This window comes from Daphnia pulex, chromosome 1 (genome assembly GCF_021134715.1).
Source record: "Daphnia pulex isolate KAP4 chromosome 1, ASM2113471v1".
NCBI classification, from domain to species: Eukaryota; Metazoa; Arthropoda; class Branchiopoda; order Diplostraca; family Daphniidae; genus Daphnia; species Daphnia pulex.
The window spans coordinates 6,711,219-6,725,284 of NC_060017.1; the positions used below are offsets into that span (position 1 = coordinate 6,711,219).

General features: G+C 44.6%; 1 protein-coding gene across 3 annotated transcripts in view; it reads right to left on the minus strand.

Moving 5' to 3' along the window:
• Positions 1 to 14,066, minus strand: part of LOC124200035 (ADAMTS-like protein 4) — a 77,081-nt gene that overhangs the window by 52,769 nt on the left and 10,246 nt on the right. For all 3 annotated transcript variants that reach the window (XM_046596131.1, XM_046596120.1, XM_046596124.1), the window contains exons 4-5: positions 11,495 to 12,218; positions 276 to 411 (exon numbers count right to left, since the gene is read on the minus strand). In XM_046596131.1, coding sequence (XP_046452087.1) covers positions 276 to 411; positions 11,495 to 11,499 — 141 coding nt within the window. In that variant the 5' untranslated portion in view covers positions 11,500 to 12,218. The remainder of the gene's footprint in view (positions 1 to 275; positions 412 to 11,494; positions 12,219 to 14,066) is intronic.

Genomic DNA, 14,066 nt, shown 5'->3' on the forward strand with positions numbered 1-14,066 from the left:
GAGAATAGACCAAACTATATGCTCCTCCGGTGTATGTATGGACTCACTGCTGGACACTGTATAGTATAGTTGTTGTGTACTATAGATACACTTACAGACGGGACAGTCTATAGGGATATAATAGCCCCCCTCTTACACCCAACAATCCTCCCCCACTGTCCGTCTCTTATTCCTCCTCCGCCTACCCAACCCCTTCCTTCTTTTGAATGGCGATACCACACCTTGAACTTTATTTTTCATTTTTAACATACTAGACGAGAGACTTTGGAATTTACCTGTTTGGGGTATTTCCTTTCAGTCGAATTGTTGTTGTTGGTGGTGGTAATGTTGTTGTCCGCTTGCAGCGTAGGGGCTACCATCACAGCGATCAGCATCAGAATGGAGAAAACGTTCACCGACCGAGAAAAAGTCCTGAAAGGATCAAAGAAAAGACAAAAGACAAAATCAAAACATGTAATTAAACCCAAATCTTATCGGAAAAATAAAGAAAAAGAGTTCAGTTACTTCTCCCTGATCTACACGTTTATACACAACGGACAGGATATTGAAAGGCTTGTTTCACGATCGAAGAGTTAATCACAACATTTCCAGGTGATTGGAGATGCCGGGAAAAAAAAACACGCACGTGCCGCCCCAAGAATTTCCCCATTCCAATCGGTGATGAAGAAGACCAACTGGTTTCTGGTGTTTTGAACGAACCCCACAAAAAAAGGGGAAAAAACAAAACCAAAACAAATTCGAAAGATTGGGTCTGCGATGATAACGAGGTGGGGGCCATGTGATGTAATGACAGGGCCCGTGTCTGCCCCCTTAGCAACGCTGATGGACCAACCAAAAATCCACCACGAAGAAAAAGGCGCCCAGCCTCACAAAAGAGGCCCAAGGTTGTGTGAGGTGTTCAAATAGAAAGCGCAGCCAAAGAAGAAAAAGAGATGAATAGAGCGAGAAAAAGAAGAAGAAAAGACTAACTGTTGTTGTATAAGCAATCAATCTCGGTGGATTGGAGGGGAAGATTCTCCCCTCCTCACCATTCCGCGTTTGTCTGCATTGACTTAAACGGGAAATATACACACACAACCGGTCAAATGCGACGTGTCGACATGTAATAGTATCACCACCCAAAGAGGGCCAGCAACCGGCCCAGCCTAGCGCAGCACTCTCCGAAAAGGGAAAAAATCCATTTCTGTTATTCACAGCGGACAGCGTCACATGTTAAACGCCGTCTCGCGTTTCAAAACGGTCTAATCTAAAAGGCCCTGAGCTGACACATCCATTTGTGATCCAGGGGCCAAAAAATGTTTCATTCACTATTTACACATCGTCTGGTATGTGCGACATATTTCCCATTTTAGAATTTTTCTTGGCTGATGGCCGTTCCTTTCATCAATAGAATTTCGTTCAAAAAGAAAATACGGGATGAACGCGGGTGGATTATTATTAGATTGTCCAAGGGTGTATTACACAAGGATATTATGTATACATACGAGGGGACCCTGAATTGGTGCCAAGAACTCGTGTCCGTGTTCTTCAATGTGTACAGCATAACAAGGATAAGGCTGCGCCAAAGGGAGAATAACCGAATTCTATTGATAATGTCATCAAATGACGGATCGAATCCAACAGTCCTTGACGTTGATATACAGACAACAACAACAGTCGAATAAGAGGATGTGGGATGCGCAAGAGTAACGAAAGTGAGAAATAACATAGGGTGTTGCTTCAACCCTACTTAATTAACTGTAAATACCCTGTACGTGTGGAGTGGGCCCATAGATTCACGACAATAGCGCTTCCCCAATATACAAAAATGTTATCCCGACTCAACACAACAGTGACGGTGATCCAGGGGCGCATCGGAATATCATCAAACGCACGAGGGGGGCGAATTATATTGAAGCCAACGGGGCGGCGAAAGCAATTACGTGAAAGCGCGTGAGGATTCGGCCGGTTATCTGGTTAACACGCTTATGAATCCATCAGACCGTAGCGTAGAGGAATATCAACGGCCGGTATATATACGTGCGCTGTGCTGTGATGTCCTGCTGCCGACTCCCCAATTTCCCGCATTCGTTCGCCAGTAGGTCAAGTACGTCCTCAATTCATTCAAACGAGGGTTGTCACGATCGCTCAACATATTATTCCTGGGTGGGTAAAAATAAGCGCCACGCGTGTGCCAAAACTGCGGCGGAAAACAGTAGAACTTGTATGTTACAATTGAGATAATGCCAGGCCCAATCTAAATAATCAGCCATCCATCGAAATGGGAAATATAACCGAAAACGACAAAAAAGTACCGACCGTATACAGTCGCCAATCAAATAAATTGGTTATGTATAGAGGCTACCATTTCCACTTGTGCGTGTAGTATAGGGGGCAGGCGGTTAACGAAAAAGCCATTCAAATAGAGTGGTTTAGCATTGAACGCACCACTTACGCCAAATGATATACATCGTTGAAAGAACAACGACGATTGGTAAAAACAAAAAAACCTGTTGGAAACCGAATGGCCGACGTCTAGAATAAGAGAAATAGACATTGGGAAGACTTGTGTTGTTTTTGTTGTAACCGAAAGGCGTGCCCGGCCGCCGACGCGCATTACACACGGAAAAATAAAATAAAAAAAAGTACCGGCGTGAAGGATTGCTAAAGCAGCAGCGGCGGAGTTTGTTGTTTCCCTTTCCTCGTATTTCTAACTGGAAAACAAAAACAAGAAAGAAAAAAAGGGGAAAACCAAATACTCCCTCGAAACAATTCTTCTTCTTCTGCTGTCGTTCTTTCCCGTTCAAATTGTTGTTGTTGTTCGTTTCCCTAATTTATTTTCTATACTCCCGCAGCAGCAGCAGCAGCAGCAGCTTCCTCGGGGTCGCTCATTTTCGTTTTTTGGCGGGCGTGAGGGCTCAGCGGGAGCATAATCAAGAGTTATTTATACGAGCGGCGGCGGTGGCAGCGGGCAGCGCGTTCACTCGGACGTCCATCCAAGTTGACGGGAGAGAAGCGACTCGGGAAAACGGCGACGATGTGCGTGAAACGACAAAACGAGTACGCCGTCGACTTACCGCAAGCGGCCGCCATTCACTTCACAGCAGACCTTAGACGTGGGCAGCCGCGCAGTTCTAAATTTGGAATCATATTCAACTCGTCGTCGCTAGCGTGATTTCTCCTTTAAGCCGAGACCAAGACGACGTCTGCGCCGCTATTTATTTCGTGTCCGCATAATTTATTAGAATTATTATTCTCTCGCTCCTTTTTTTCCTCTTTCTCTCTATAAATTCCGTGCGCGATGGACGTGTTGGCGAGTAAATTTCTATATATGTGCGGGGAACCCAGCAGCTATCAATGAGGTGTCGGGGCGAGCATCTGAGACTCAGACGAGCTCAGTACTTCCGACTTCATTTCGCTCCCGCAGTGGAAAAAAAGAGGATTTGGGTCAGGCGCGCGTCATTAAAAAGAAAATGATAAGTTATTGGTTAAAGTCAAATGTTTCAACAACAAGAAAACTAGAAGAAGAAGAAAACAAAAAAAATGAATCCAGAATGTATACAGCAGCAGATGAAGTCGACTAGGAAATATACTGTCGGGTTTATTTGGGATTCGAGAAGAAGAAGAAGAGACGTGAGTGAATGATGGAAAGCGCTGGCGCGTGCGTTTCGCTCCAAATATAAACAAACCCGCCTCCCGAAAAAATAAAAAAACGTGATGATCAGGCCGTTCCGAACCATCGAGATCCTGATTAAGTATCACGTATCTCTTTTAGAAAAAAGGAAAAACATTTGATGGAGCTCCTGCTCAATGGATTTATGGGGCCTCTACATATTTTTCCGGACGTGTTTTTCTTTTACAGATATCCCACCCAGGGAAAAATGGCACGAAATTTCCCGGTCCGACAACTTTCGTCTGTTGATTTTGACCTCATTGATGGATGCGATATAGCTTTTCCGGCCCATCCATTCGATTAGAGGAAACAAAGTCTGACAGACACACACACACAAGTCGGCATCAGGGACGGACAAACATTTTGGGTGAAACGACTCGAGTGAGAAGCTTATAATACAAGAGAAAGCCAGAGGGGGGGGGGGATATGGAACACCACACACAACAATTTTTAAAACCTGCGGTCGACGACGAAATCGATGCCGATAACGGCGATTTCAATTTTATTTCGTTTCATCGGATTCCTATACCTCCTTCCTTTTCTGTTGTGTCTGTTATTTGCGTTTTATCGATTTCGAGTTACACGGCTGAGAGCGGTGCTGGACTGCAGACGGTCCGTAACACAAGTTGCCTGGGCGGACGCGGATGAGCGGCAGCCGATGATTTACGGCGCGTGTCGTTTCTCTCCGTTCTGTCGTCAAATCAACAGCCTCTCTCCTCTAAACTTAAAAAAGAAGAACCGGTTTCTTTTTTTTTTTCTTCCTGTCCAGCAGTCGCTTTCAATCTGCCTCTTTATCTCACTCCCTTTAGACTGGGGAAATTACCTACCGAATGACCGGCTGCTGCGCAAACTTCGCCTTGACGGCCAAGGAGATTCGAGACGATTTACGATCTTCCCTCGTGACTGTCAAAGATTTTCTCTCTCTGCTGCTCACGATTGAATAGAGGAGGAGGGCGCGTGTATATACCCGGGGTATAGCATTCAGCAAATGACAGTCGGAATGAGATAGGAGTCACTGGGCCATATAATATGAGGGGGATGCTGGGACGATTTCGGGTACGAAATGAAAAGGAGCTAACGCGCCTCAAGTGTGTGTGTGTGTGTGTGTGTGTGTGTGTGTGTGTGGCTGGCCCATAAAAATCAAGTCACCTTATTCGGTATCAATTATGAGAGAAAAGAGGGCGGGATAGACGCGGGGCTGGAACGTTGGAATGTTTTCACGTTAGAAAATTGTAAAGGGACTCTTTAAAGGGACTAAAAAGAGTTAGTAAAATGTGTATTTATATACTAAGCTATTGCTTTTCTTTTGACACCGAGTCATTACGTTGACGATTGTGGCATGGCTCTTATCCCTCGTAATCTCCCTATATATTCTATGGGGGTCTCGACCATTTTATTTTTACATCGACGACCTCACAAGAGATCGACTATCGTCCCGACGAAATGCGCTTATAGATCAACGTGACTTTTGCCCGTTGTTTCTTTCTTTTTAGATGCGCCTCATTTGTAGTTCGACAATTGATACCCAAATGTTTTATGACGAGAGACAACAAATGACCGCACGTCAGGCCGAGTACATCGTCCCGTTATTTATCGTCAAACCAGCCCACATCCATCCGCGATATTGGCATTTTTTCGGACAAATCGCTATCGCCTATCCAACAGAATTTAATTTCGTTTGGCAGACAAACAAATCAAACTGATGCTGCATTTGGCATGCAAACCAATTCCGTCCGGCCGGCTGCATCTATCTCGATGGCTCGCCCATGTAGCTGTAGCTTCAATTTGTCTTGGAGATAAATATCAGAAAGTAGAATGATTTTTTTTTCAAACGTTGGGCGAAAGGAAAGATCGAATCAAGTTGTCTATTTGATTTTTTTACGAGAACTCGTTGGAATCCCATTGAACTTTTTAAAGCTATATACTCTCTCTCTCTCTCTCTCCAGTCTTTTTTTTTATATCGTTTCAAACTGCTGGACAGGGCTGGGCTGGGCAGGATCTTGCTTTATTCATGGGCCGCGCGGGTCTCTATTGCACACAGTCGTCTAACGTGACAGAGCCATTTCGCTTAGCATCGATGGCTGGACTCTGATTCGATTCAAACTCGAGCCAAGACGGCCAAGAGCGAGATGAGGTGACCTTCAACCGTCTGGTATTATCCTGAGAGACCGAATCAGGCCGTCAGCATTATTCCCGACTCAAGCGGACCGGCAATAATATAAACCCCCCTCCCGAAAAAAAGAAAAACACATCAAGAAAGAGAAGAAGGCCATCAACACGACCGTGTCCGATACCGTACAAACATGCGGACGACAGCCAGGCAGCAACAACAACAACACACAAGATCGAGAAGAAGAATCAAAACCGAATAAAAATAACAAGAATGACCGACATTTCCGGCTCATCGCTCTTTTCCTCCTTCTCCTCAATTTATATATACGTGCGTCTCCCTTTGCTTTTTTTTTTACCCTTTTTTCTTCTTCCTATAAATGTCGGTTATTTTATTTCTCTCTGTAACTCTTGGCCTCCCTTATATATATCCCCTTATATACCCCCTTCCGTCTTTTCTATCAAACTGATGTGTGCTGTATCCATTTTCGTTAGCATAGAGCAGTGATTCCGATTCCATTCGGGTCGCGGGGCTGCAGCAGCATAAATATCGGCTCGGGTCCCGACTGTGTATACAACACACATTTCAGGGCCTCCCATATTAAAATGCTGCGTCTATCTTTCTCCATGTGAGAGCTGCTTCTCTCTTTTTGGCCTTCCCCCCATAGAGTCTTAGCTTCTGGTGGATATATATATGTGCTCTGCATGCCCGGTTGCACACTAAACATACCACCCAAAAAGTGGTGGCGTATATACACCATATATACACATAGGGGGATCGCGTTACACACGAGAGCGAATTAGACTCGCAAATGCCACAAGGATCGACAAAACAAAAACTAAAATAAGGAGCGCATACATATAATAAACTGCCTGTATAGAATTTCACATCGATAGGAACGGCAACCGAAATGAAAAAAGACTAGCAGTGAAGAAAGAAATTTTCCAAGAGAGAAACGAGGGATTTTGGTGAGCACGGCCAAATCCGGCAGAGAGAATCTGCGCTCACTCGACCAGCTACAACACGAATACGTGTTGTCTATTTTTTGATTTCCTCCTCCTCATTATACAATAAGCAGCACCACCATCTTCAATGGGACAATGAATGGGTGCCTCAAAGTGGGTTAGTATTGGGGAAAGAATGGCCGATTCACGTTCCAGGATGCGACTGTTGTGGCCCTAAAGGAAAACATTAGCAAAACCCATAAAACAGTATGCGGTAACGCACGAATAAGGAGCTGGTGGGGGGAAAAGAAAGAAAAAAACAGATTCTCAGATTAGTATAGAGTCTAGCTGGACTGGACTGGGCTGGATGCGAGTTGCCACGCATCGCGGGAGCTTGAGCCCCCCTCGCTCCGGTATGCGATTCTAATACGACTACTTTCTACTATAGACTATAGATAACACACATCGAAAAAGTGGCCAGCCAGCCATCTAGCTAGCTAGCTAGCCAGCAGGTGATTTGCTTGTTTCGCTTGACGGGCCCAGTTTTGGAAGAATATTAAGGGCCCAACGCGTTTGGCCATAGCTGTCGGGACCAACACGTAATTTCGGTATATATCTACACCCGCTGCGTGTTTCGATAGTTACCGTTGCGAGAGATAGGTGGGGGAATCACGACTTTCGCTGGAACTTTCGCACCATCAGACATGGCTCATTCAGCATCACACAGCCTAAAACTGGAGTATACAGTGTTTCAATGTCCTGCACGTGTTTCTTGTTTGTTTCACAGTTATAAATATAGACACCAAATGAGAAACTTTACCAATTCCCAATTATTATTTTTTTTTTTCTTTCTTTCTTGGGATTATGGGCATCATAAGAACTGCTGGCCTGGCAGGAAAATAAAAACACTCTTCTATAAGCGCTCCCGCATTTTAGCTTGGCTTCTTCTGTATACGGAGAAGGGGGGAAAATAAAAGGCGCAACAGACTTTGGACATGCACTGTAAATCAGACACCGTGTGTTCTGTGTGTCTATATGTATATTGTGTCGGAGAGAGAGAGAGAGAGAGAGAAAAGAATGGAGTGTAAGGGCAGCCACCCTTGACGACAATGAGCGCACACACACACCCACAACCCCCCCACTTCTCTGACTTTCCGCCCACCCAAACGAACGGGAGGGAAGCGCTTGGCCGCATCGGCGGCACACGCAACAAGGCGCAGCCCAGCGTGGAGAGAGAGAACACTGGAGAATATACGTATTTCTACCAACTCGTTTTCTCGGCAATATATTGTGTGTACACAGCACAAACATTCACTCTGAAAAAACAAAATCATAAAAAAAATTTCGAAATGGCCAAAAGTGCGGATCACGACTTGCGTCGACCCCTAGAGAGCATTAGCCATACCCATTAAGAAGATTTGGCCGTGTTAACATCCTTGACCTTTGATTTGACACTATTCAAATGACCAGCAGGCTCTTGTATAAAATAAAAATCGAAGAATGACAGCAATCAATTCAAACATTTGACAGAGGGGGTAACTGGGCGTGAATTAAGTGTGACCAGAGCATTGAACGGCGAGCGCAATCAGACTTCATTTCATTTGGCCCATCACGAGCATTTCGGATGAATTGTCCGCACCCCCACATCGTCACTTGAAACTGCGCGTCGACGTTTTCTCTGCAGCTACTCGGGGGTGACTTTGCTGCCGGGGCCTTTTGATGTGAAGAGATTTGACATCCAACAGATTAGATTTTTATATAGCGCAGAATAATGTGGACACGCTCCAGAGGAGAAGAAGATCCGCAGGTATCCGCATTGGACACGCTCGTCGGTCGAGAGACCCGATTTTTCTCCCCGGCAGATGGATCACAAAACTTTCGTTTCTTTCTCTCCCCCCCATCTTATACACAATTGCCCAGTCTATGGTGAATAATAATACAGAGAGGACTCGGGCTAGTTTGTATCTTTCTCCGTCGTTCCCCTTTCAGCCCCTTACGTATAAATACACCCAAGTCGTTCTCCCTCTCTCTCCCGAATATAATAAGAAAAGTCGGTACAATACGGAAATGCAGAGAAAGAAGATGGCCCCGATTTCAACCCTATACAGCATGTGTGTGGCGATGTTATCTCGATGCCATTTGATTTGAAAATTTTCGTATAAAAGAAGCGGGGGACAACATTTTGTTTGAAATAAAAAAAGAGGCAAAAGCCGAAATATTTCATGATAAATGCATCATAAATGTCACTCTCGTCCAGTGGATATCTTTTCCCCTGTGTGTGTGTAACGTCAGAGCGGCTTCGGGGGCTTTTTGTGTGGCGTAACACAACGCGACAAAACCAACCGAAAATGAAGCAAAAGTGAAAACGAGCCAAAGGGACGGCAGCACTATAGCAGATCAAAAAGCGTCAAGAGGAGAGGAAAGAAAAATAAAAAAAAGGTCTGACATAGAAGGAGGGAATTAGAGGTAAAAATTTCGAGAGAAGAGAAGAGAGAGGTGCGAAAAAGCCTCGGCCGACAATGGCGCAACACCGGGCCGCTATAATTCGTACGGAGACGGTGACGTGGTGGTGGTGGCTCGAGTCAACAACGAAGACAAAAAAAGAGTCGCCCGTGGCGCCCATTAGACGAGATACGTGGGTTCGTCACTCCTACTTCAAAAAAATCCTTCATCGTTCAAAAGAGCATCTTCCATCAAGGTCGCTATATAGCCAGAACTATTCATTTATTTGTTTATTGTATCTTGTTGTTGGTCAAACGTCGGAAATGTTTCAAATAACCTCCCACGTCCAGTTTGAAAGCTACTAACTAGTTGGTATTTCTTTATCCCCGTTATACTACTCTTGTTTGACTCCCAATTGCTCATCAAACACGAGGGTCAGCGTGGGCAGTCTAGAAATTGTCGGAGAACGGCTCTGTGACGAATCAAAAGCCAATAAAGTTACGGTTGGGTATAGTGTATATCGTTAACTATCTCAAAACAAGATGCGGGAATGTCGATTCCGGGTGAGCGCGCCCCTATACCGGTACGTCTTATCATGAGCAGGTATTCCGAATTCCAGCGGTTGGAAATATTGCATAGTTTCATGATGTATTTATTCGACAAATCTGTGGGAATCTCGCCAAAGAATAGCCGCAATTTCGAAATAGAAAGGTAAACTGGGGTAATAGATCGTATGCTGCGCAGGTGAAATTAAGTCGACGTGTGACGGCGGATTAGACGAACAACAAAAAAAGGGGGAAGATAAAATAGATGATGGTTTTAATGCAATATAAATATATATAAACCTGCTGAGAGGGGGGATGTTTGGGGGAATTTGACTGGGCTGCCGAGAGAAATGGAACGTCCAGGGGCCAATAAACATGCCGCGACGATGGACAAGACCGCGCGCGCGTTAGGTTTAACAAGGCAGCAACCCCCCTAGCTTTTGGGATGGGTCTCTTCTTTTCTCTTTTCTGACCCGTCCCGATAGACCCCGCCTGGTGTATAGCATCTTCATTCTTTTGCGTCAGAACCGATAAGGGCGTCTCATTAGTGCGCTGGAATCAGAGAGAGCGCTGCTCGCCACGAGACCATTGGGTCGGTCCGTTTTCTTCCGACTCGATTGAAACATTTCCACCAGACCAACAACAACAACAACCAACCGAAAAAAAATATCCACCCCACGCTTTTATGTAACGACGGATATCATGTTGGGAGGGATGAAAACTTTTGACTAGAACCAAAATAAAAATAAAAAAAGACCTGGATCGAATTCATAGAAAAAAAAGGGGGAAAATGCCGATAGGTGGCAACATGTGGGAACTTATAATATTCAAACGAGCTGAGCTATAAATCACAGCGGGATGGACAACTGTTGTTCTATTCCACCCTACCATAAGCACATTCATTGACTCTCTACCTCTCGTTTACCCTTTGCTGATTAAGTAGAAGATGAGTTGATCAAACCTTTGGAAAGAATATATAACCGGACCGCTGGAAAACTGACCGTTAAAAAACTGAGACTGCCCCTTTTCTCTCCCCCCGGATTCAATGGGTTATTCGGCCAACAACAACAACAAAAAGGGGAAGATGATCTTCTCTTTTCTTCGGCAATACACTCGACATTTTTTACGTTCTTTCGGGTCCCGCCGCTTGATTGAATGGCAGCAGCTCGACTCGAATAAAAAGCGCTCAACTCTCAAGCGACGTTTAACGTCAAATTAAAAAGCCAGCAGGTAGCCGAATTATGAACCTCCGAGCTGCCGGGTATAGTGAAAAGAAGAAAAAAGGTATCACAAAAAGAGTCGGCTCAGAGTTTGTGGGAAGCAAGTTGAAGGCCGTTAAAACGCAAGTTTCAAAGTATCTGCGCTCTCTGTCGAGAAATAGAAGATCAGGTCACAAGATCAAGAGAATCAGACTCGCACACAAACATGCATAACTGCGCGGTTTCACAGTCTGGAAAAAAAAAGAAAAAAGAAACGCAGTGATACGGGACGTCTACTTAAAACGTCCAGGGGGTTCCAGGTTCCTCCTCAATAACACTAAAAAAAGAGAAGCTATAGGAAAAACAGCAACAGATTTATTGCAAGAGGTTTCGACCCAGTCTGACGAGTCGCACTGTTGTATACTAAAAGCATTGTTGCGGTCGCATGTTTACGATCCCTAATGGCCGTTGGCCAGGAGCCGAGTATGGCCGAAATTGGCAATGTTCTCGCCATATTAACAGCGACACAAGAAAAGGTGACAAGTCGATGGAACATGACAAATGGTTATATGGTCGATCGTTTAACAAAGTTGTTGGCTTACCTCATTTTGGCTGTTAGTTTCAATGTCACTTTGGCGAGTTAGAATTGACTGGGCAGATTGATGCTTCTTCTTCTCGGCCGCACTGGCGAAATATCCATCGAGCCACTCGAGCCTCAATGCAGATTTTTCTCAAAACACTGTTGCTGTTTCGTTTCTTTTCACCCACTTCACTGCGTATTTCTTAATTCACTTTCAGCGAGGCCAAAGATAAAAAAAACAAAACAAAAAAACGGGTCGAGTCCACTTCACTACAGACCGAATCGTTTAAGTTCACGACATTCAAGTGTCTTTTTTCGCTCAGTCTACTGTATAGAACAGCCAGGGTCTCTAGAGAAGAAAGTCTCAAACGTCACAAGGCGAGAACACGGGCGAAAGCGAGCGCGTCCAATGCACGTCGTGTCGCAAACCCAACTGGCATGGGCTTCGCTCCTGCCCAGCCGATATAAACCGGGCGCGCTGGAGACTCTCTCTGGCCATTCGAGACGTTGCGAGAGAGAGGGGAGCTGCTGCTGCTGTTGCTGCAGTGCACTGGAACGCTGGCGCGGTGTGTGGGCAATAACCAAAGCAGCTGAAGTGCCTCGGTGTAGTAGGTAGCGCTCTGCTCCGTATAGTGTGTCTTGTTTCCTACTCTTATCACTCACCTTCAACTCGGCGTGTACACCTATAGACATTGTGTGTGCCTGTGTCTTGTCCACGGAACCACATCGACGACTAAACTTTTTCTCTATAGACAAGAAACCTTCATTTGTGGGCGATTTGTTTTGAAAAATAGGAAAGGGTAACCAAATATGTAGCAGAAACGGCCGGAGAAAGGTTAAGAAGAGAAAATTTGGATATTTTGTTTTCAAAATCTTTTTTGTTTTCTCCTGGAATTGATAACAAAATAAAAAACCTTTCCTATCCCTTTCTGGGAACGCCCCTCTTTTTCTCGGTAAAACAAGTTTTGATTTTTCTCTCCAGCAAGTTGAGCTATATTTATACCTCAATCATAAGAGTCAACTACCGGTTGTGACGTAGTGGAAGAGGAAAAACCTCATAAAACGTTGTGTCAATTACACAGTGTATACCAATTTTTGGTTCCTTTTTTTTATTACTGGTAGTTTATAATGTAATATTAAAATTTAGACTGCTATTCATTAGTGCATACACTCGGCAAAAAAAAAAAGAGACATGGGAGCCGTCCGTATTGTCTCCGGATTACGTCTCGGTTCGTTAGTTTCTGCGCAACATCCGTGATACTTTCCAATTCCCGTGTATTGCTATTGTGCGCAGTATACGACCAAACTGACGCAAGTGACACACGTTGGTATTACGACATGCGGAAGGCGAATTTTGTCGAAAAATCTCGGGTTCGTTGTTGTGTACGTTAGACAAAATGCGACCATTTCGAAATTCCCTCATAAAAGAAAATATATACGAGGCAATCATTTTACTGAGCTGCATATGAGGGGGAACTTTGCTGCTGCTATTATTGTACCTCTGTGCATATAAAATGCATCCGGTGATTCACTTTTTCGCGTTTTTTGCCCTTCGTTCTATGGGTGGATCCTTCCAAAATGCCAGAAATGGTATACGGTACTAGATGCGCTACACCAGGCGAAGACCTTTTTGCCCTTTTCATCCTTTTTATGCTGATTGCATTTGCATCATTGATAGAGTTATTATCTATTACGAGACATTTGATACAATTTTAAGGCAAAGGCAAGATGGGATCACAAACCACATATCCTTTGGCTTTCTGGCATATGGCAACTAGACTCGGGATGTTGGATGGACTTTTATCTGGGAATTTGAGCTGGATTGAATGAGACGTGACCCAACGGCGACTATACACAAATGTAACCAACGAATAAGATTTTCCATCATTCGATAGTCGACCATTTTCTTACCCTTCGATCCTGCGTTAGCAAAAAAAAGTTCAACAGGAAGTAAAAAAAACCAGGAAGAAGTTTGACCACCAGGTGCTGTCTGGAAATGGCTCATTCAACTGACAATGCTGCCGGACTATTGACGATCCTTCACTTTAATAGGCTGGGTGTGGGTGGTATATGCTTGGTCTTTCTTCTTTCTATACCCAGCAGGAAATTGCGAATACTTATTTCACCCCGGCAGCAGGAATACATCTATATTATACAGCGTGTTTCTCGCAGTGCCACCAAAAAAGCACAAAAACGTTTTCAAAGACGGACCGTGCCATGGCTTTCAAGCAGACCATTAGAACCGCTTGAGGAATAACCCGTCATTATTCACCTAACGATTTTTCATCGCAGAATAAATCTTGAAATACCCCAGTGTACACATCGGGCTTTCTCACTCTGTTATACCGTCAAGCTGGAATTGGCGGCCAACATCCTTTCTTTATACTCGGAAGAAACACGAAGATGACAATAGTGTGCTGTGGGCTTTCGTCAGAGCTGCGACAACATTTGTCGACTTTCGCTTCATCGACATTGCGTGGGAAAACCGAATCAAACAAGTGGCCTCTGCAGTGATGCGCTGATACTAGTACAAGAAGCCGGCGGGGTTCATTCGTCTTCCCTTTCGGTTCGCTCGTTTTCTGTGATATTTGTCC